The sequence below is a fragment of the Panthera onca genome, chromosome A1, assembly GCF_046562875.1.
Source record: "Panthera onca isolate mPanOnc1 chromosome A1, mPanOnc1 haplotype 2, whole genome shotgun sequence".
In the NCBI taxonomy this organism is placed as follows: domain Eukaryota; kingdom Metazoa; phylum Chordata; class Mammalia; order Carnivora; family Felidae; genus Panthera; species Panthera onca.
Genome location: NC_138339.1, coordinates 65,272,255 through 65,296,868, shown reverse-complemented (window position 1 = coordinate 65,296,868; position 24,614 = coordinate 65,272,255). Strand labels below are relative to the sequence as shown.

Genomic DNA, 24,614 nt, shown 5'->3' with positions numbered 1-24,614 from the left:
ATTTGATGTTCTCCAGCCTTGAGTAGCTGCCCACCTATGGCTCCTACTTCTTAACATCCCTGAGCTCAGGTGCTAGTTAGTTACCTGACATTGTGGGGCTGCTTGTCACAGGACAGCACAGTGCTTGCAATGGACTGCTGCAGGTGCTGTCGTTGCCTCCTCAGGATCTGCTGGAAGTCATCTTCCAGGGTCTGTACCACATAACGCAGAAAAAGGACTCTCCCAGGCAGATTTTGCCCCTGTAGAAGAAAAAATGAGAAGTATTTCCTCTCAATTTCCTGATGAGTGAGCATTCGGCTCTCCTAAATATGAAGCCCAAGAGAAGGCCATGCATCACGAAGTATGTCTGTACCTAAAAGAGAAGCTCCTGAGAGAGAGCAGGCAATCGAGGTTGTTTTAAAAGAGGGAAAACAGGGCAATCCCAGAGCCTGGAGGCTCAGGACTGTAGACTTCCTAATTTTAAGAGATAGATAGCCATGAGAAGTCGTCTCTCACTAAACTTGACTATCAGTCTCAGGATAAACCTCAAACTGTGGGTATCAGAATAGAGAGACAAAAACTGGTTCCTATATGATCCTGTTGAGCTGCTGGATCAAGCAGTCATGATGTCCATACCACTGCTGAACTTCTAGTAACGTGAGCTGATTCACATCTTTATTGTTTAAGCAAGTTGAGTTTTCTGTTACAGGTGAAATGATTCTAACTGAGAAAGCTGAACTGTTGTAGGTAAAGAGCATGGGCTTTGATGGCACAGAGATCTTATGTATTTATTTTTGTTTGATTGTTTTAAACCCAGATCTATACTCATTCAACTTGCCCTTCTGAGTTTCACTGTCTCTTGATTTAAGTGGTGATAATTTTAAGTATACAAAAGCCAGTATAAATACCTGTGACATGCCAAGCAGACATGCACCATTTGTTGATTTCCCTTTACTGGGAGACAAGTGCTGGGACGTAGGACCAGGAGCTCGGGCTTTCAAACTTCAAAGAATAAGGCCCCAAACTGTTTCTGGATTCTTTAGGAACTTTTCAAACAGCAGGGGGTTGGTATATACTCTGAGAATATAAACTCATGGACTAGGGTACAGTTTAGTAAGCAGGAAAACGAATAAACATTGTAAGCACATATGATTTCTTTTTTTAAGAGGTGAGAGGGGCACCTGGGTGGCACAGTCAGTTGAGTGTTGACTTTGGCTCAGGTCATGATCTCACAGTTCATGGGTTTGAGCCCCACATTGGGCTCTGTGCTGGCAGCTCAGAGCCTGGAACCTGCTTTGGATTCTGTGTCTCCCTCTCTCTCTGGTCCTCCCCTACTCATGCTCTGTCTCTCAAAAATAAATAAACGTTAAAAAATTCTAAAATAAATAAATAGGTAAGGATGTGATAACTTTGTCTTCCAATGTGCATATTTTTTTCTAATCCTCATTAATTAGTGCAAATGATTTTTTAAAAGTTTATTTATTTTTGAGAGAGAGTGTGCACAAGCTGGAGAGGGGCAGAGAGATAGGATCCCAGGCAGGCTTTGCACTGTCAACGTGTAAGTGGGGCTTGAGCACACAAACCATGAGATCGTGACCTGAGCCGAAATCAAGAGTTTGATGCTTAACCAACTGAGCCACCCAGGCACTCTGGTGCAAATTTTTTTAAAATCAAGTAATTATGCTAGATTTATGATGAAAGTCTTTCACTAACACCACTCTCCACTACTGCTTGCCCCCTGCAGTACCCTAGAGTGAAATTTTACTCTTCTGAAAGTTACTCTAAACATCTCTAAAAAATGCTCATATCATTACTTCTTGATTTATCAACTTTAGACATTATCTATTGGCTTCTGCTGTGTTAGATAAAGATTTAATTCACTTATGCCACTTCCCCATTTCTCTTCCTAAAATAACTACCTCAATTTATGTTCCATCATCTACAGCTAGTATCTCTTGACACCTAATTTTATAAGATAAAGATGCTATAAAAGCCCTACTACTCAGAGATCCTATCCCTTTTCACTTCCTAATCTTTATCATCTAGTGCTTTCCATTGTCAAGGCTAAAATTGTTTTGTTTTGTATATAAATTGATTCTAAATATTATAACTAAATAGTGTTTACAGTATGAGGACTATGTTAAAATTATTTACCACACTGGAAATCCATATAGTACACTAAGAAAATAATTTCTTTCTTGTTAAGCTTTTTGATTTTCTTAAAGTTTCTTTTTTATCCTCCCTATATTGCCTACAATTATCACTTTACTTCTTTTAACTCCTCAAGAATGGTGTTGAATCTTGAGAATATCCTTCTTTCCCTTTTTTTTTTTTTTTTCATTTTTAAAAACAACTTTTTTGGGGCACCTGGGTGGCTTAGTTGGTTAAGCGTCCAACTTTGGCTCAGGTCATGATCTTGCAGTTTATGGGTTTGACGCCCACATTGGGCTCTGTGCTGACAGCTCAGAGCCTGGAGCCTGCTTCAGATTCCGTGTTTCCCTCTCTCTCTGTCTCTCTCCCACTCAGGCTCTGTCTCTCTCAAAAATAAATAAACATTAAAAAAGAAAAACCAAGTTTATTGACAACCCTTATAAATTCACCCACTTTAAATGTGCAATTCAATGATTTGTTGTAAATTTACTGAGCATGGTAACCATGGCCATAACCAATTTTTAGAATATCTTTATAACTGAAATAAGATCCCTCATGCCTATTTACAGTTAGTTCCCATTCCCATCTCTAGCCCCAGGCAACCACTCCTCTACTTTATGGCTCTACTGATTTGCCCTTCTGGACATTTCATATACGGAGAACTATACACTATATGACCTTGTGTAAGTGGCTTCCTTTTATGTAGCTTAATATTTTTTGAGGTTTGTCCATGTCACGGCATATATCAAGAGCACTTTTTTTAATTACCGAATAGCATTCCCATGTATGAAGATAGCACATTTTGTTTACCCGATTGTTTTTTTAATTTTTTTTACTTTTATTTATTTTTGAGAAACAGAGTGAGACAAAGCGTGAGTGGGGGAGGGGCAGAGAAAGAAGGAGACACAGAATCTGAAGCAGGCTCCAGGCTCTGTGCAAGCGGTCAGCACAGAACCTGATGTGGGGCTCGAACCCACAAATTGTGAGATCATGACCTGAGCCAAAGTCGGAGGCTCAACTGACTGAGCCACCCAGGTGTCCCTATCCATTCAATTGTTGATGGACATTTGGGTTGTTTCCACTTTTTGGCTATTATGAATAAGGCTGCTATGAACATTCACATGTAAGCCTTTGTTAGACATATATTTTCATTTTTCTTGGGTCAGTATCTGGAAGCTGAATAGCTGGGTCATATGATAAGTTTATGTTTAATTTTTTAAAGGAACTGTCAAACTGTTTTCGACAGTGGCTGTTCCATTTACATTCCCACCAGTAATGTATCAGACTTCCTGTATCTCTACTTTCTTGCCAGCATTTGTTATTGCCTACTTTCTTTTTAAAATTGTGGTAAAAAGACATATAACATAAACTTAACTATCTTAACCATTTATTTTTTATTTTTGAGAGAGAGCACAAGTAAGGGAGGGGCAGAGAAAGAGAGGGAAACACAGAATCCTAATCAGGCTCCAGTCTCTGAGCTGTCAGCCAGAGCCTGATGCACGGCTCAAACCCACAAACTGTGAGATCATGACCTGAGCTGAAGTCGGATGCTTAACCGACTGAGCCATCCAGGGGCCCTGTATTTTTTTTTTTTTTTTTAAGTAGGCCTCATGCCTAGCATGGAGCCCAACATGGGGCCTGACATCAAGACCTGGGCTGAGACCAAGAGTCGGATGCTAACCAACGGAGCCACCCCTATCTTAATCATTTTTCAGTATATTCATGTAGTTGTGCAACAGATCTCCTGAACTTTTCCATCTTGCAAAATGAAACTTTACACACAATGAACAATCATGTCCCATTTCCCCCTCCCCCCTAGCCTCTGGTAACCAACATTCTATTTGCTTTTTATATTAATGACAGCTATAGATACTTTGTGTATGTCAAATTATACAGGGTCTTTTTATGACTGGCTTATTTCACTTAGTATAATACCCTCATTATGGTACCATCGATGTTGTAGCATATGGGATTTCCTTCCTATTTAAAGCAGAATATTTCACTGTACCTGTATATGCCACATTTTGTTTACCTTGTCATCTACGGATGGACGTTTGGGTTGCTTCCACTTCTTGGCTTTTGTGAATAACGCTATGAACATGGGTGTGCAAATATCTCTTCAAGACACTTCTTTCAATTCTTTTACACGTATAAACATGTGGGAATATATGAAGTGGGATTGATGGATCATATAATAATTTTTTTAAATTTTTTGAAGAAACACCATATAGTTTTCCACAGTGGTCGTACAATTTTACAATCCTACCCACAGTGGGCAAGTGTTCTCATTTCTCTACAAATTTGCCACAACTCATGACTTATTTTCTGTTAAAAAATTTTGTTTTAATAGTGGTCATCCTGAATGGGTGTGAGATGATATCTCATTGTGGTTTTGATGTGCCATTGTTTGTGATTTAGTGATGTTGAGCATCCTTTCATATGCTTGTTGGCCACTTGTATATCATCTTTGGAGAAATGGCCATTCAAGTCCTTTGCCCTTTTAAAAATCAGATTATTTTGTTGTTCAATTTTCCCTTTAATTCTGTCAGTTTTGTAATAAAATGTTTAAATGTTGTTGAGTTAAGGAGCTATTTATATATTCAGGATATTAACCCTTTATCAGATATGCAATTTTAAAATGTCTTCCCCTGGGCGCCTGATTGGCTCAGTTGGTTGAGTGCCCGACTCGATTTTGGCTTAGGTTGTGATCTCACAGTTGTGGGATGGAGCCTGCATGGGATTGTTTCTCTGTCTCTCTGCCCTCCTCTGCTCATGCTTGTGCATGTGTGAAATCTCTCTTAAAAAAAAAAGTGAAAAAAATACTTTATAAAAAAATAACAAAATGTTTTCTATTCCATAGACTGTCTTTTAATTCCAGATTGTGTTTTTTGGTGCACACGTTTTAAACTTTGATGTAGTCCCATTTGCCTATTTTTGCCTTTTTTTTTTTTTGCCAGTATCTTTGGTGTCATATCAGAGAAAAATGTAAAATCCAATTGTCATGAAGCTTTCCCCTATATTTTCTAAGAGTTTTATAGTTTTTGGCATGATGTAAGAGATCTTTGATCCATTTTGAGCTAATTTTTGTATATGGTATTGGATAAGAGTCCAACTTCATTCTTTTGCATATGGCTATCCAGTTTTCCCAAAACCATTTGTTGAAAAGGCTATCTTTTTCCATTGAATGGTCTTGGCACCCTTGATGAACATCGTTTGATCATATTCACAATTTTTTTTTTTTTCTGGGTTCTCCATTTTACTCCACATGTCTGTAGGTCTGTCTTTATGAGATTACCACACTGTTTTGATTACTGTAGCTTTGTAATATGTTTAAAAATCAAGAAGTATGGGGGCACCTGGGTGGCTCAGTCAGTTGAGCGGCCGACTTCGGCTCAGGTCATGATGTCACGGTCTGTGAGTTCGAGCCCCGCGTCGGGCTCTGTGCTGACGGCTCGGAGCCTGGAGCCTGTTTCGGACTCTGTGTCTCCCTCTCTCTGACCCTCCCCTGTTCATGCTCTGTCTCTCCCTGTCTCAAAAATAAATAAAAATGTTAAAAAAAATTTTTTTTAAAAAATCAAGAAGTATGAATACTCCAACTTTGTTCTTTTTCAAGATTGTTTTGGCTATTCAGGGTCCTCTAAGATTCCATAGGAATTTTAGGATGATTTTTCTATTTCTGAAAAAAATGCTGCTGGGATTTTGATAGGGATAATGCTGAATATGTGGATTACTTTGGGTACTATTGACATCTTAACAATATTAAATCTTTCAACCTATGAACATGAGATGTCTTACCATTTATTTATGTCTTCATTTTCTTTCAGCAATGTTTTATAATTTTCAGTGTGCAAATTGTTCATCTCCTTGGTTAGGTTACCTCTAAGTATTTTATTGTTTTTGATGCTATTGTTAACCGAACTGTTTTCCTAATTTCGTTTTGAGATTGTTAGGACACAGAAATGCAATTGACTTTTGTGTGTTAATTTTGTATCCTGCAACCTTGCTGAATTTGCCTATTAGCTGTAACAATCTTCCTGTGTGGAATCCTTAGGGTTTTCTTCATATAAGATCATGTTATCTATGAACAGAGATAATTCTTGCTTTTAAATTCAGATGTCTTTTATTTCCTTCCTTGCCTAACTGCTTTGGTTAGAACTTCCAATACTATGTTGAATAGAAGGGACAAAAGCAGGTATTCTTGCTTTATTCCTGAACTTAGAGAAAAAGCTTGTAGTATTTCACCATTGAATATGGTTTGCTGGGGTTTTTCCATATAGAGTTTTTATGAGATAGTTTCCGTCTATTCCTAGTTTTTAGGATGAAAATGTGTTGAATCTTGTCAAATGCATTTTTTGCATCAATTGAGATGATCAGGTGGTTTCTGTCCTTCATTCTGTTAATATAGTGTATTTGATTGACTGATTTTTTATATTGAACCATCCTTGTATTCCCAGATAAATCCCACTTGATCATGATGTATAATCCATATGATATGCTGCTGAATTTGGTTTGCTAGTATTTTGCTGAGGATTTTTGCATCGGTGTTCATAAGGGATATTGGTCTACAGTTTTCTTGTAGTGTATATATCTGGTTTTAATATCAGGTTGATGCTGGTTTCACAGAATGAAGATACTTGCTATGAGATCTTTTAAAATCTATTGGGACTTGGGGCCCTGGGTGGCTCAGTTGGTTAAATGTCTGACTCTTGGTTTCAGCTCAGGTCATGATCTCATGGTTTGTGAGTTTGAGCCCCGCATCAGGTTCTGCTCTGACAGCATGGAGCTGCTTCAGATCCTCCCCATCCCTCTCTCTCTGTCACTTCCTTGCTTGCCCTCTCTCTCTCAAAATAAATAAACTTAAAAATTTAAAATCTATTGGAACTTAATTTATGGCCTAAAATAAGGTCTTTCCTGGAATATGCCCCTTGTGCACCAAGAAGAAGGTGGGTACTGTTGTTGGTAGACTATTCTGCATATAATTATTAGATCTGGTTAGTTTATTGTGTTGCTTAATTTCTCTCTTTCCTTACTTATCTCCCATTCTGGTTATTCTATCCATTATTGAGAGTTGGGTATTGAAGTCTCCAACTATTAATATAGAACAATTTTTCCCTTTGGGGTGCCTGCGTGGCTCAGTCGGTTGAGCGTCTGACTTTGGCTCAGGTCATGATCTCACGGTGTGAGAGTTTGAGCCCCCATGTTGGGCTCTGGGCTGACAGCTTGGAGCCTGGAGCCTGTTTCAGATTCTGTGTCTCCCTCTCTCTCTCTGCCCCTCCCCTGCTCATGCTCTGTCTCTGTCTCAAAAATAAACATTAGAAAAAAAATTAAAAAGAACTATTTTTCCTTTTGATTCTATCAGTTTTTGCTTTGTATCTTGATGGTCTGTCATTAGGTATGTAAATATCTATGATTATTGTATCTCAGAGTTGTATTGAACCTTTTAATTAATACATAACGTCCTCCTTTGTCTCTTGTAACATTTTCTGACTTAAAGTCTATTTTGTCTCATATTAGTACAGCCAACTGTGCTCTTTTGGTTACTATTTGCATGGAATATCTTCTCCCATTCTTTCACTTTGAATCTACTTGTGTCTTTGGATCTAAAGTGTTTTTTGTAGATAGCATGTAGTTGGATCATGCCGATCTGTGTCTTTTGATTGGAGAGTTTAACCCATTTACATTTACATTTTAAAGTAATTGCTTATAAGGAAAGAGGGTCAGTCAGTAGAGAGTGTGACTTCTTTTTTTTTTTTTTAATGTTTATTTATTTTTGAAGGAAGACAGAGCATGAGTGGGGTGGGAGCAGAGAGAGACGGAGACACTGAATCAGAAGCAGGCTCCAGGCTCTGAGCTGTCAGCACAGAGCCCAACATAGGGCTCGAACTCATGAGCTGTGAGATCATGACCTGAGCCGAAGTTGGATGCTAAACTGACTATGCCACCCAGGCTCACCCTAGAGAGTGTGACTCTTGATAAGTTTGAGCCCCCTGTTAGGTGTAGAGATTACTTAAAAAAAATAATAAAAAGCAATTACTCATAAGGAAGGATGCACTTGTGTCATTGTACTGTTTTCTACATGCCTTATAGCTTTTTTGTCCCTCATTTCCTGCATTATTGTCTTTTGTTGTTAGTTGATTTTTTGTAGTGAAATGTTTACATTCCTTTGTTGCTTCCTTTTGTGTCTCTAGCTATCGTCTTTGTGGTTACCATCATAATTACGTTTAATATTCGGAAGTTAAAATACTCTAATTTGAATTTGTACAAGCTTAACTTCAATAACATATAAAAACTGTTCCTTTACAGCTCTGTCCCTTACTATTTTGGTTGTTGATGTCACATAACTACATCTTCATACAAAACAAATTAATAATTCTTTTAAATGCATTAGTGTCTTTCATTACATAGAAAGCAAAATGTGGCGTTTCAAAGTTATAGTAATACTGACTTTTAGACTAATAATTATGAAACTTATATTAGTCACTTAACCATATAGAAAACCAAACATTATAAATTGTTGTTACAATCATAGTTTTTGTAATTGTCCATGTATTTACCTTTACTGACATCTTTGTTTCTTCATATGGCTCAAGTAATTGTTCAGTGTTTCATTTTACTCTGCAGGATTCCCTTTAGGCTTTTTTTTTGCTGGGCAGGGCTAGTGGAAATGAACTCCCTCAGCTTTTGTTTATCTAGGGAGGTCTTTATTTCTGCCTCATTTTTGAAAAGCAGCTTTGTTGAACATGGAACTCTTGGTTGAGTTTTATTCTTTAGCACTTTGAATATATTAGCCCACTAACTTCTGGCCTCCAAAATTTCTGATGAGAAATCTGCTGATAATCTTATTGAGACCTTGTATGTGATGTGTTGCTTCTCTCCTGCTGCTCTCCCTCATTTTTGAAGGATGGTTTGGCCAGATATAGTATTTTTGGTTAAGAGCTTTTTTTCCTTCAGCATTTTGAATATATCATCCAACTGCCTTGTGACTTGCAAGATTCTGCTAAAAACCTTGCATGCGGTGAGCCACTTTTTTCTTGCTGCTTTCAAGATTCTGGCTTTACGTTTTGTTAACTTTTGACACTTGATTTAATGTGTCTTGGTGTGGGTCTCTGGTTTAACTTCATTGGAGTTGAACTTCACAAATCTGTATATCCATTTCTTTCCTCAGGTTTGGGGAGTTTGGGGTCATTATTTTCTCAAGTAAGTTCTCTGCCCCTTTCTCTCTTCTTCTGGGGCTCTCATAACACATATATGGCCCACTTAATAATGTCCCATGGTCCCTTAGGCTCTCTTCAATTTTCTTCATTGTATTTTCTTTTTGCTCTTCTGTCTCAGTGATTTCAAATGACCTGTCTTCAAGTTCATTGCCAGTTTTCTTTTGCCTGGTCAAGTACGCTGTTGAATCCTTCTAGTGAATTTTTCAATTCAGTTACACTTTTCAGGTCCAGAATATGTTTGATTCTAATAGTTTCTTGTTTAATACTCTCATTTTGTTCACACATAATTTTCATGCTGCAGTTAGTTGTCTATCTCTGCTCTCTTTTAGTTCCTTGTACATTTTTAAGATAGTTCAAAAACACTCTTTTGTCAGGGGGGCACCATTTAAGCGTCCAGCTCTTGATTTCAGCTCAGGTCATGATCTCATGGTTGTGAGATCTAGCCCCACGTCAGGCTCTGCACTGAGTGTGTGCTTTTATCTGTCTTAATTTCCCAAATGGCTTGCCTTTGTCTCAGGAGCCACAATCTCTTGCTTCCCTGGTACCTGCCTGTGGAACTGCATACTCCTTGCAGCTCTAACATGTGGCAGTGCTCACCTGTCTTTTCAGCAGCTTCCAAACTATACCACTATTCCCATCAGTGATCTGAGTCGGGTGAGAAAACAACTGTCCCTTGCGCAGCTCCCTAACAAGCCAGGACACTGGCTCAAAGTCCACCTTTTTGTTTCCTTCTTGAGGGAGGAGCCGGGGCATGTGAAGTTTCCTTCCAGTTGCACCATGATAAGCAGGGTCGGGGGAGGGGTATGGGCACACCAAATAACACAAATCTTCCTACTCCTTTCATTGAGCCCCTTCTCGATTATGCATTCTCCTGGGTACTGAGGCTTCTCAACTGATCTCCAGAGTTTTCACAAAAGTATTCTGGTCCGTATGTTTTTCTTAATTTGGCGTCTCCATGGAGAACAATAGCCTGGAGCTTGTTTATCATCTACGTGATGTTTCCCAGATCATTCTTAAAGCCCTCAATTATTCTGCTCCAATCTGGACTGACTGCTTTGTAGGTCTACTATTCACCATAATTTTAGGAATTCTCTGTATTATTCTCTTGGATTAGATCTAGTGTTCCCTGGATCCTGTGCCACCCTCTTTCTTAATCCCTTCTTCTTTAGATGCATATCTTCAGGTAACTGAAGAAATGGGTGTGAGGATATTTTTTCAAGTTCCCACATGTTTGGAAATGTCTTTATGTTACACTCATACTTGAATAATAGTTTTGTTGAGTATGGAATTCTAAGCTGAAAATAATTTGTTCCATCCAAGTGCTCTGGGTGAGCAGACAGAATCCTGGCCATTTAGAGATCCCTAAAAGTCAGAATGCAGAAGACTTCTTTTCTGCAGCACCAACTCTATACTAGGTGCCTTTGTTTATGACGGATGTTTCATTCAATGTCTTCAGAAAATAAGCGCTCTGACTTTTCGCCTGAAGGGTAGGTAACCTGATGACTGAACTTTCTGTACTCAAGAATGGAAAGACTGTCAGTTCTATCTGCAAACTTTCAACAGATTTACAGCCCACATCTGACTCTAACCCTCTTGTATATATTGTGTTTCTGAGTTGCAAACCTCTTTACTCTAAAGGGAGATTTCCTTTCTCCTTGACTGCAGCCACCTCTACATGTATTACAGCCTATGGCTTTCTCTGCCTAGCTTCACCAGTCAACACTTACATTTCCTTTAGTTCTTCTAGTTTTCATTCAAATCTATTGCCCTTCCCCTTATTTTCATTACCATGGATTTATACCTTTCACTATTCATCTACTATTATTTTTAATGGGATCTCAAGAAGGAGAGGGATAAGTGAAGGTATTCAATTTTGAATTGGAAGACAGCACATGCCATTTCAAAAGGAGTTTTTTGGTGAGGGTGGGAATATAAGGATGGAATAATGGCAAAGACTTTACTACCAGATTTGTCATCACTTTTGTTTCTAGTTAAAACTTCCTATGCAAAAGATACACCCTCATAATTGTTATGTTACCTCTTCCTCCATGACATAAGTGAGCAGCTTCCAGTCCCACTCCACTGTCTTGGCATTAGCTGGATGTAGCCTGAAATTCAAGGGACGTCAATTAGAATTCTAGAGGGTATAGTGGAAGAAGGGATGGGATCTGGAAGATGACAGAAACAAAAAAACCTCCTCTTATCCTCACTGCTTTTGTCTATCCTTTGACATGATACCATGTCATCTGACGGTAGTAGAACTTCAGTTTTTTTGCTACCCAGTATTCGCTTCTCTTTTGGAAGACATTAGTACCCCGATTTTGCCTTGAAGAAATCAACTCTTTATTACTATTAGTCCATTAGCTTTACCCTACCAGGATCCCAGCCCATGAAGTATATTGAGCCAATCATGATATTCTATCCCTCAGTTCAGTGATTGGTTCAAAAATGGGCTCATGTCCTATGTTATTGCAATTAAAGCCTACAAGACTAAATTTCAGAACTTTTGTGTGATTATAAAGGAAGTGGGCTTTCTCTCACAAAAGCTGGAGGCTGAGAAGACTACTATGTGGAGCCTCAAGAGAGAAGCAAAGCAGGAAAATGGATCCTGGTAACCATTCTGAACTGAATTAAGTCTTATTCCTAGGCTTCTAGTAAAATAAATAATTAAATTCTCTTTTATCAGCTGTTACAGCCAGTTTGGATTGGGTTTCCCATTAGTTGCAATCCAAATAACACTAATACACTAAGTCACCCTCTCTAATTGGTTAGCTCAATCAAGCTCAGGCAAGAGAAAGATGTGCCCTGAGTCCAGATTCTCTAGGAGATTCACCAACATCAAAGGTTCATACTGTTGAATTTTCATGAGAAGCATATAGGCCTCCTTCAGTACATCCACGGTCTCAGAGCCACTGAGCAGGATTTTCTGGATGATGTGAGCCACAATTTCTCTGGGTGGGTAATGCTGGGGTGACACAAAGTCCATCAAAAACTGCACAGTCCCCAGGGGAAAATTTTCTTCAATGGTGTTTGTTACCATTCTTAGTCTTCGATGAGGAATGGGTTCTAGTTTTTGACTTTTACTCTGTAGAGATAAAAATAAACCAATTAGAACAGGTTTCTATAGACATATATACACAGGATCTGAAACAGATTCAAGACAGCAAAATTTTCCATGCATTTGAAAAATAAAAAATAAAAAGACTGAAAAGCCTTATCTAAAAAACTTTCAACGACATGGAAAAATACTTATATTAAGTTAAAAAATAAGCATTCACAGTTCTACATATAATATGATTTCATCTGTGCTAAAAGCACAGAAAAGAAGTACAAGAGTCAAGAGCTAGCCTAAGTAGATTTTGGAGTGAAGGTGGGAAGATAGGGTAGTTGTGATACTATTATCAGATACTTAGATAAAGAGAGGGAGACACAGAATCCCAAGCAGGCTCCAGGTTCTGAGCTGTCAGCACAGAGCCTGATGTGGGGCTCAAACTCACGAACTGTGAGATCATGACCTGAGCTGAAGTCGGACGCTTAACCGATTGAGCCACCCAGGTGGCCCGAAAGATGCTTTAAATATGTTTTATTGTTAAAATAAGATCCCATTTTATTGATTTACTGTCAACAGTAAATGTTAAGTTGCTTCCCTCCCACCTCCCAAAAGTATGTATATAAAGACTGGGAGAGAATATGTGAAAAGTGGTTTTCTATTATCTGGGGTGCTGGAATTACAGATGTTTTGCCTCTATACGTTCTTCTGTATGTTGCCATAATAGATACATATTACTTTCACAATCAAAAGGAAAAACATGAAAAAGTTTTCTGACATCAGAATATAATAACAATAATGACGATAATTTTTGAACATTTGACTTATCCTCATCTTAATTCTCACAGCCCTACTACTACTATTATTATTCCTACTATATAGATAAGGAAGCTGAGGTTTAGAGAGTAAGGACTTGTTATGCAACAAATGTCAGAAGCTGGTTTCACACATGGGTGGTGTAACCCCATATCTACCCTCTAAATTCATACTACCTCTCAACAACAAAACCAATAATAAATATATTTTTGTTAAAAATCCCCATTAAAATATTTTAAATGCCTATGTTTAAAAAGGCAACTGAGCAGCAAGTATTATTTTTAAAATCTGAGAATAAGTATTAAACCTATTATTTTACTTTATTATTATTTTTTTAATTTTACAGAGAGAGAGAGAGAGCGAGAGAGAGCGCGCGCATGAGTGGGGAAGAGGGGCAGAGAAAGAGAGAGAAAATCTTTTTCTTTTATTTTTATTTTTTTTAACATTTATTTATTTTTGAGACAGAGACAGAGCACGAACGGGGAAGGGTCAGAGAGAGAGAGAGAGAGACACAGAATCTGAAACAAGCTCCAGGCTCTGAGCTGTCAGCACAGAGCCCGACGCGGGGCTCGAACTCACGGACCGCGAGATCATGACCTGAGCTGAAGTCGGACCCTTAACCAACTGAGCCACCCAGGCGCCCCGAGAAAATCTTAAGCAGGCTCCATGTCCAGTGCGGATCCGATGTGGGGTTTGATCTCATGACCCTGGGATCATGACCTGGGCCAAAATCAAGAGCTGGATGCTCAACTGACTGAGCCACTCAGGCACCCCAAGTATTAAATTTAAAACATCAACCAAAGGTCTGACAGCTTATATATGACAGTAAAACAGTGATGACTAGAATTGTCCTTCCAGAAAATTTTCCGGAGAAGTCTAGTTAGCTTTCCTTATGCCTCACATCACCTAAGGGTAACCCCTTATCTCACTGATCAGAGACCAATACTGTACATGTCATGTAATGAAAATTAAGAGCCAGAGAAGAGAAGAACAAAAAACAATATTGCTTTTGTGACTATTTCACATGTGAGGCACTTTACCTATATTTGAACCTATATTATGCATTTCTTGCCTACAAATGGGGACATCTACAGCAGATAAAGTTTACAAATTCTTTTGATGCCCATATACTTAAGGGGAACTAAGACTTATATTTCTTTAGGCCTTGAAAGGTGGCTTTGTGCTTTATGTATTTACTTTTAGGTCAAACAACTTTATGATATGAGCATTATGACTTATTTTAGAGTAAACAAAGAAAGACTCAGAGGAGTTAAGGCCAAAGGCTGGTAGGCGGCAGGCAGCGTGGGGACTGGCTAAGAAGTTCTGGGGGGAAAACGACCTGGTTGAAGAAGTACTTATTAAAAGCCCAAAAGAAATAATAGGAGAGACCAAAAAGATTTACAGATGGATTCTAGATGGCCGAAGTTCTTTAAGGTAAGAAATAAAGATGAGGAAGAAAAATCCCCTTTGTTTGGCCTAACTGCCATCTTATAATCCAAGCTGTGTTTACACAGAAAGGGGATGTGGTGTCCCATTTGCATCCACTGGCAGCCTCGCTACTTTGTGCAGCACTTACAAAGCACTACGGCCTTGACTAAGGAAACACAAACTCTCTCAAGTCCTCCAAATGCTCTTGATAATGGACTGATATATCACCATCCTGAGGCAAACCCACAGGAATAAAGAGAATGAGCTAGGGTAGTTAGGGAGAGTCATTCAGAAAGAGAAGACATAAAACGTATTAGAAGATACAACAACAATTAAAATGAGAGAAAAAAATTCAATCTTCAAGGCCAAATCGATGTGAATGCCTGAAACAGGCCACATGGGATTCCTGATTGCTCCAAGAATGCACCTTCTGAATTCATGGACTACCTCAAGCCAGTCTTTTTTTTTTTTTTTTTTAAGGTTTATATATTTATTTATTGTGAGGGAGAGTGAGCCTGAGCCAGGGAGGGGCAAAGAGAGAGAGAGAGAGAGAGAGAGAGAGAGAGAGAGAGAGAGAATTCCAAGCAGGCTCCGCATTGTTGGTGAAGAGCCTGACTTGGGGTTTGACCTCATGAACCATGAGATCATGACCTGAGCTGAAATCAAGAGTCAGAGGCTTAACCAACTGAGCCACACAGGTGCCCCTCAAGCCAGTCTTCTTAACATTGAGAATATGGTTATGGATGATGAAAAAATAGCTTCATAGCTAGCCACAAACTTTTTCTTACATCTGCTAAGAAAAGCATCTGGTTTAGTTCTCACAGCTTAATAAAGACCAATGGGAAGTAGCATTTCCATTAAAATCTTTTTTTTTAATGTTTATTTATTTTTGAGAGAGAGAGAGAGAGAGAGAGAGAGAGAGGAAGTGTGCATGCACTCATGAAGAGGGGAGGGGCAGAGAGAGAAGGAGACAGAGACTCCCAAGCAGGTTCCGCACTGTCAGTGCAGAACCCGATGGGGTGGGAGGGGGGTCAGGCTCGAATTCATGAACTGTGAGATCATAACCTGAGCTGAAATCAAGACTTGGTTGCTTAACTGACTGAGCCAGCCAGGCGCCCCTCCCATTAAAATCTTAAAACTGAATTTCCTCCCCAGAAGTCAGAAAGTAATAATTTTGGAAGCACTGAAGTGTCAAGGGTATCACTATTTCTGTGATATGGGAGCTGTAATAAGGGCATCAGGAAGGGAAAGGCATAGGAATTGAAGAGAAGCATTTGATGAAGACCTATAATGAGCCAGACACTCTAACAGACACTTTTACATATGTTATGTCATTTAATGATCCTGTGAGGTATGTTTTTATCTCCATTTTACATATAGGAAAGAAGCTAAGGCTCAGAAAGGTAAAGTGACTTCTACAGTGCCAGTTTTTCACTGTGGGGGTGAAATTTAAACCCAGGTCTGACTCTACACTAGATGGTTCCACAAGTGGAGGAAAGATAAAAATATCAAATTTATACTGGGCCTGTTCTTTCATGCATATTTATGCTAGGCCTATACAAAGGACACCTAATCCCTAGGGGAAGACATATTAGCTCACCTCTCTTGTGTCTTTATCTGGTATTAGTGTCTGGAAGAAGAGGTGATGCACTGGAGGTCGTAAGAAGTACTTCAGTCTATGCAGGCATGGTCTGCTGTATAACCCACCTTGTGGTGTTCGTGCTTGTACCTGGGCAGACTCGGGGTTAGCAGGCTCTGACAGTGATCTCTCTTTTCTAGCTGGTGTTTCTGTAGCAGAGAGCCAAGGAACTTTCTCTAAGGAAGTTTCAAACTGTGGAGACTGTGGACTGGGAGAGGACCTTGGAGAAGATGGAGCTGAGACATCCATAGGGATGTCATGGTTCTGTATATCATTTTGGGGAGGGTCAGGCCAGTCTTGTCGTAAGTGAGGCAAATCTCCAAGTGAGCGTAGCATGTCTCCTGGCAAGCAAGGCATGTCTCCAGCTGAACGGAACATATCTCCTGGGAAGTGTGGGACTTCTCCAGGTGAACGTGGCACGCTTTCTGGTGACTGTGGCGCATCTGCTGGTGACTGTGGCATGTCTGATGGTGACTGTGACGTGCTTACTGGTGACTGTGGCACATGTCTTGGTGACCGTGGCATGTCTTCTGGCGACTGTGGTGTGTCTCTTGATGACTGTGGCACATCTCCCAGTGACTGTGGCATATCCCGTAAGTGTGCCACATCTTGTGGATATGATATGTTTTGAGGTGGGCCTGGTACATCTTGAGGTAGGCCCAGAGAGTCTTGAGGTGGGCACAGTGAGTCTTGAGGTGGGCTGGGTGAGTACTGAGGTCGCCACGATGAGTCTTGAGGTGGGCTTGGCACATTCTGCTGAAGGCATGGCATCTCTTGAGGAGGGCATGGAACTTCTTGAGGCGGGTGAGGCAAAGCTTGTAGTTGGCACTGCATGGTTTGTGGTGGGCATGACAAGGCTCGTGGTGGGCACGAGGAGGCTCGTGGTGGACAGGGCGAGGCTCGCAGTGGGCATGGCAAGGCTCGCAGTGGGCATGGCAAGGCTTGTGGTGGGCAAGGCACATCTTGCTGTGGGGTTGGCAAGGGTGCCCTCTGATTGCTGCTGCTACCATTATTGCTTGTTGGGGAACGGGAGCGAACATCTGAAGATAGCTGTAGGCTTGCCAAGAAGCCAAGGTCACCTTTGAATGCAGTTGAGCTGCAATTTGGCTCTGCTGCATAAATAGAGTCCCCACTGACGGATGTAGGAGGTTGTGGACCTTCAAATGCGGTTTCTTCCAAAAGGTCCAAATCCACAGGATCGCTGTTAATGATTCTCCGTGCTGCAGGCCGAGAGCTTCTGTCTACCCGCCCTTCCATCACCTCTTTGCTGGAGAGGCTGGCACATGTCTGAAGACTGGCTGGCTCCTTCTGGGAAGGAGCAACAGGTTCTAGGGTCAAGTCAAGAGTGGCAATAGGTCTATTTTCTTCTTCAGTTCTTGTCAGGTCAATCACACAGAGTCCATTGCGATCCTTTGCCCTTGGTCTGGTTTCTCTGGTTAAGTCAATGAAGTCCTGTTAAAATATTATGAGAATATAAGTGGTCAAGTAGGGAGCCTTTGCTTTATCTAAGAAGATCTGCGTCTGAGCTTTTAAGGATAATCATATTTTACCTTTTCACCTCACTGAAAATTTATACATTTTATATACCATAAGCATTAGTATTTCCTTTGGTCAAAATTTTGCTACTGTCAATCTGTCAATTTCTATACCATCTTAAATTATCCAAATGCCACATGCATATAACTGAGGGCATAGTGGGAAATTTTTTCTGATCCAAGGTAAATAGGGGAGTTGTAGGGAAGATTGTAACCTTAAGTCACAAGGGAAAAAGCAACCTTTGTTTGGAAAAGCAACTTACTTACTTACTTACAACAGAAACTAAAGAAGGTAAGCTAATATAAGAGAATCTACTATGTGCTAAGAACATGTTGAGTGTTTGCACGTATCTTTAACTTTCACAATATCCCTATCAGGTAGGCCTTATAATCTCCATTACACAGATGGGGAAAATGGAGTTCAGAAGAGTTAGGTCATTACCTAAGGATTATACAAGTAAGTCACAGACACACACATTCAAACCCAGGTCCGTTTCCTTTTTTCTCTGTACAACTTCATTCAATATATAATTACCTTATAGTCAGATATGTAGAGTAATGCAATAACAGTTATAAAACCAACAGTGTAAGTTTGAGCCCTAACTAGGTTCATTATTGGAAAACCTCCTATCTTTACCTCCATTCCTTGCCAAAATGATTAGGTACTTCATAAACCCTAATGACACCTGCCCATGGTACTAAAATCAATCTCTGTGCCATACACATGTTAAAATATTGTACTCCCTTTCAACTCTCAAAACTGTCTCAGTGTAGATGAAAATTAATAGCCTAATTATCCATCAATCTCATTGATGAATATGAATGCAAATATTCTCTATGAAGTATTAGTAAATCCAGTATTTTAAAAAAAAGTTCCATTTCTGATCAGAAGGGCTAGCTAGATACTCTGATCAACCAACCTAATAAAAGCGAGAAATTATATACAAATGTAAAAACACGGGAGAGGTTATAACAAGAAAAACTGACCAAAAAGAAAGCCAGTGTACCTATATTAATGTCAGACAAACTAGATTTCAAGGAAAATAGTGTTACTAGATAAAGAGGCTACTGTACAATAAGACTTATTTCATCAAGATATAATAATTTTAAAACTATATGCCTAATAACAGTCTCCATAAAGCAAAAACAGATACAAGGAGAAAAAGGAATATCCAGTCATTGTAAGAAACTTTTACATGTCTTTCTTGATTGATAGATTACTCAAACAAAAAAATTATTATGGATACAAAAGATTTGAACACTTTTTTTAAAGTTTTTATTTTGAGAGACAGAGAGAAAAAGAGGGGGTGGGTGGGGCAGGGAGAGAGAATCCCAAGCAGGCTTTACACTGTCAGTGCAGAGTGTGATGCAGGGCTTGAACTCATGAACTGCGAGATCAGGACCTGACCTGAAATCAAGAGTTGGACACTTAACCGACTGAGCCACCCAGGTACCCCAAGATTTGAACACATTTAGTAAGCTGCATCTGAAGGACTCAGAATAGATACGCACAATTACACGAAATATTTACAAAAATTGACCACAAACCAGGAGTCAAAGTACATCTTAGTCAATGTCAAAAAGATTATCACTCAGGCCAAAATACTATTAGGCTAGGAAGCAGCACAAAAGAATAACTAGGAAAAACTCCATATGACTGCAAATAGGTCAAAGGAGGAATCACAAATTAGAGAAATTTTAGAACTGAACAATAACAAAAATACCAGTTATTAAAATGTGGCATGCAGAATCACTATGTAGAAAAAAATGCACACTTACACACTTAATTAGAAAAGTGGAATGGAAGAAAATTAACGTGCTAAGCACAAACCTTTTGATAGCAGAAAAAGGAAAAAATACCCCAAAGAAAGCAGAACAGAGGAAATAATAACAAGAGCAGAAATGAATGAAACAGAGAACACAGCAGAGAAGTGCGACAATGTTATAGGTTGTTCTTCTAAAAGATTATTAAAATTGGCAAACATCTGAGAAGAAATTTGAGAACAAAGGCACAAATAACCAATATTAAGAATGAAAATAGGACAAAATTACAGATGTTTTTAAGATAAAAAAGATTAGAAGATGTTATGAATAATTTTATGTCGAAAAAACTTGGGAACTTGGATGAAACAGATAAATCCCTGGAAAAATAAAGCTTAGCAAAACTGACTCAAGAAACTGGGTGATGGGTGCATGGGGGATCATTATACAATTTGCTATATTTTTCATGTTTGAGATTTTCCTTAATGAAAAGACATTTTTAAGTTGACTCAAGAAGAAAGAAAAAAATCAAAATAGTCCTTTAACCAATAAAGAAATAAATCAGTAGTTGAAATTTTTTTCCATCAAAAAACTCCAGGTCAAGGTGATTTTAGAAATCACCTGTTTAGTTTTGCTAAAAATTCAAGGAAAAAATTATTCTACTTTTATACAAGTTATTTGAGAGTATAAAAAAAATGAAGGGCTACCTCTGACTCCTATTATGACTTAGCATACACTTGATACAAAATCTGAAAGAAGGAAATGTTATGTCAATATCACTTGTGTACACAGACATAAAAATTCTAAACAAAACACTATTAAACTAAATCCAGCACAACCGAGATGAGTTTACCTAGGAATCACAGCTAGCTTAGCATTAAAAAAAAAATCAATTAATATAACTCATCACATAAAGGAGAAAATCATATGATCATGTGAAGAGGCCAAAAAGCATTTGATAACACATTCAACATCCATTCTTAAAAAGAGGGGGAAAAAAAACCCCTCAAAGTAGAAATAGAAGAAAACATACTTATCTATTAAAAGTTATTTCCAAAGCACATATAGTAAACATTACACTGAAACACTGAAAACATTCCCTGTAAAATCAGAAGCACATCAAAGATGCTTACTGTTGCTAATTCTATTCAGCAGTGTACCAACGTTGTATATGCAATGCAGGAAAATATGATATAAAAATTGTAAAAATTAGAAAATAAAACTGTCCTTCATGAATAATATGATTATTTACATGAAAAACTCAAAAGAATCTATAGATAAATATCAGAATAAGAGCATTTAGGGGCGCCTGGGTGGCGCAGTCGGTTAAGCGTCCGACTTCAGCCAGGTCACGATCTCGTGGTCCGTGAGTTCGAGCCCCGCGTCAGGCTCTGGGCTGATGGCTCGGAGCCTGGAGCCTGCTTCCGATTCTGTGTCTCCCTCTCTCTCTCTGCCCCTCCCCCGTTCATGCTCTGTCTCTCTCTGTCCCAAAAATAAATAAAAAACGTTGAAAAAAAAAAAAAAAGAATAAGAGCATTTATCATGGTTGTTGGATATAAAAATTACATTTTTTTAATACTTCAACAACAGTAGCCTCATGTTGTATAACTCCCACATCTCACAACTTCAGGGGAAATCATTCATATTATATTCTATATAAATTATGCCATCTAGGGCAAAATTCTAGGCAATCCATACAATATCAACACAAAAAACATATACATGTATATGAATGTGTTTGTATATATTTGTATATACATGCATGTGCACATATGCACACACACACTACAGGTGGTAGTTATTTTTTTAAACATTTGTTTACTTATTTTGGGAGAGAGTGTGCATGCGAGCAGGAGAGGGGAAGAGAGGGAGAGAGAAAATCCCAAGCAGGCTCCACACTCAGTACAGAGCCCGATGCAGGGCCTGATTCCACAACCATGAAATCAGAACCTAAGCTGAAATCAAGAGTCTGACACTTAACTGACTGAGCCACCCAGATGACCCCCCCTTTAAAAAAAAAAAAAAAGTTTGTTTACTTATTATGTGGTAGTTATTTTTGTGGGTTGCTGAACATTTCCATGATACATGGTAGACTGTAGTTCCTGAATCCCATGACTAGGTGGAGTCATGTGATTAATTCTGCCCAATAAATTATGAGGGGAAGTAACATGTATTACTCCTGGGCTGGGCCTTTCTGGATGCAGACATTCCAAAGGTTTCTTTTCCTTCTGATGTGTCTGTCTCATGGCCATGTTCAAGATAATGGCAACTCTGTCAGCCTGTGTCTCCACAGGACTATGATATGCAGACATCCCTCCTCCTCTACCCCACCTGCAATGGGCATGTAGTAGTGTGAATGGAAATAAACCTTGTTTTAAGCCACAGTATAACATAGCTTATCCTGACAAACACAGTACCTGGGAACAAATTTAACTAGAGATGTGCAAGACCTGTGCAAAAAAATATTAGGGAAGCATACTGAAGAACCCTAACATAGGCATAAATAAATGAAAGTATATACCACTGTCCATGAATTAGAAGACTCAATGTAATAAATATGCCATTCTCCCCAAACTGACATACAAATTCAGTACCATCTCAATGTCTAAGCAGGTTTTACTGAGGAACTTAGAAGTTAACTCTAAAATTTGAAAGGAAAGGGGCGTCTGGGTGGCTCAGTGGGTTGAGCATCCGACTTTGGCTCAGGTCATAATCTCACAGTTCGTGAGTTTGAGCCCCAGATAGGGCTCTGTGCTGACAGCTCAGAGCCTAGAGCCTGCTTCAGATTCTGTGTCTCCCTCTCTCTCTGCCCCACCCCTGCTTGTGCTCTGTCTCTGTCTTTCAAAAATGAATAAACATTAAAAAATTAAAAAATAATAAAATAAAATAAAATTTGAAAGGAAAAACAAAAGACCAAGAATAGCCAAGACAATTCTGAAGAAGACAGTGTGGTATTGGCACTAGATAGTCAAACAGATAAATGGACAGAAGAGCAAGTTTACAAACAGACCCATACATTTAGAAAAATTTGATTTATGTCAGAGGTGGTATTAAAGATTATGAAGAATGGGGCGCCTGGGTGGCTCAGTCGGTTAAGCGTCCGACTTCAACTCAGGTCACGATCTCGCGGTCTGTGAGTTCGAGCCCCGCGTCGGGCTCTGGGCTGATGGCTCAGAGCCTGGAGCCTGCTTCTGATTCTGTGTCTCCCTCTCTCTCTGACCCTCCCCCGTTCATGCTCTGTCTCTCTCTGTCTCAAAATAAATAAACGTTAAAAAAAATTAAAAAGTGTTTAAAAAAAAAAGATTATGAAGAAAAGGATGAAACTTTAAATGGTACCACTATCCATTCAGGGAGAAAAATGAAATCAGATCTTAACTTCATGCCAAAATCATAAATCAATTTCAGATTTATTAAAGAAATGAAAAACCCAATTAAAATTTTTTTAGGAAAAAAAACAAGAGAACATCTTTATAATATTTCTGTAAGGAAGGATTTCTTAAGATACAAAGGGTAAACCATAAAGGAATATTTGACTACATCAAAATTAGGACTTACTGTTTATCAAAAGTACCTTAAAGTTGTAAGACAAGCCACAAACTAGAAGGAACTTGCCAGTGACTGACTTGGGAATACTATGTAGAGATGAAAATGACAAATTAAAGGCACATGCAATAACATTAACTGTTTTAGAAGATGTTATTTATTTAAAAAAAAAAATTTTTTTAACGTTTATTTATTTTTGAGACAGAGAGAGACAGAGCATGAACGGGGGAGGGTCAGAGAGAGAGGGAGACACAGAATCTGAAACAGGCTCCAGGCTCTGAGCTGTCAGCACAGAGCCCGACGCGGGGCTTGAACTCACGGACCACGAGATGATGACCTGAGCTAAAGTCGGACGCTTAACCAACTGAGCCACCCAGGCGCCCCATAGAAGATTTTATTTTTTTTAAGTAATCTCTACACCCAACTTGGGGCTTGAACTTAACAACACGGAGATCAAGAGTTGCACACTCTACTGACTGAGCCAGCCAGGCACCCCAACAGTGATTAATTTTATAAACATAATATTGAAGCTAAAAGAAAAACAAAAGAGAATAACATACAATATGATTCTGTGATATTGTGATATACAGTAGTCCCCCCTTGTCCACAGGGGATACTTCCCAAGACCCTCAGTGAAGGTGTAAAATCGCAGATGATACTGAACCCTACACGTTTTCTCCTATGCATACATTCCTATGATAAAATTGAATTTTTAAATTAGGCAAAGTAAAAGATTAATGACCGTAACTCATAATAAGAGGAAACAATTATAACAATATACTGTAATAAAAGTTATGTGATTGTGGTTTCTGTCTCAAAATAACTTCTTGTACTATACTCATCCTTTTTGTGATGATGTGAGATGATAAAACGCCTATGTGATGAGATGAGTGAGATGAATGGTGGATGTAGGCGTTGTGATGAAGTGTTAGGCTACTATGGACCTTCTAATGATACGTCAGAAGGGGGTCATTGTCTTAGAAACTGCACCTGACCCTGGGTCACTGAAACCTCAGAAAGTGAAACTGAAGAAAGGAGGGGACTACTGTCTTGGTCCTTATCCCTGGTTCCCGGTAGAACTCCAGTAAACCCCTGTAATTTGCTGAGTGATAGGGTAAGAGGAGTGTCTTTTGTTATTCATAAGTCCCTTTCAACCATACCTGAGTTTGCTAATGACTGAAAACCCCTACACAGCTTCAGGATTGGGGCTAGTTGTCAGAGGAACCAACCAGGCATTTAGAGGGTTAGAATTTTCAGCCCTACTTCCTCAGTCTCTGGGGAGGGGAGAGGAGCTGGAGATTGAATTAATCACCAATGGCTAACGATTTTAATCAACAAGACTCATGTCATGGAGCCTCTATAAAAATCCTAAGCAACAGTTTGGAGAGCTTCCAGGTTGGTGAATACAACCACATACCAGTAGGGAGGCATACCTCAAACTCCAGGGGGTCAGAAGCTCCTGCACTCGGGACCCTTCTGGACCTTGCCCTATGTACCTC

The 24,614-nt window shown here is 39.1% G+C and overlaps 1 protein-coding gene across 2 annotated transcripts in view; it reads right to left on the bottom strand.

Annotated features, from left to right (window-relative positions):
- SIMC1 (SUMO interacting motifs containing 1) overlaps positions 1-24,614 on the bottom strand; it is an 80,410-nt gene that overhangs the window by 25,520 nt on the left and 30,276 nt on the right. For both annotated transcript variants that reach the window (XM_078447042.2, XM_078447037.2), the window contains exons 2-5: positions 16,238-17,728; positions 12,197-12,429; positions 11,383-11,452; positions 85-239 (exon numbers count right to left, since the gene is read on the bottom strand). In XM_078447042.2, the coding sequence (XP_078303168.2) occupies positions 85-239; positions 11,383-11,452; positions 12,197-12,429; positions 16,238-17,728 (1,949 nt within the window). The remainder of the gene's footprint in view (positions 1-84; positions 240-11,382; positions 11,453-12,196; positions 12,430-16,237; positions 17,729-24,614) is intronic.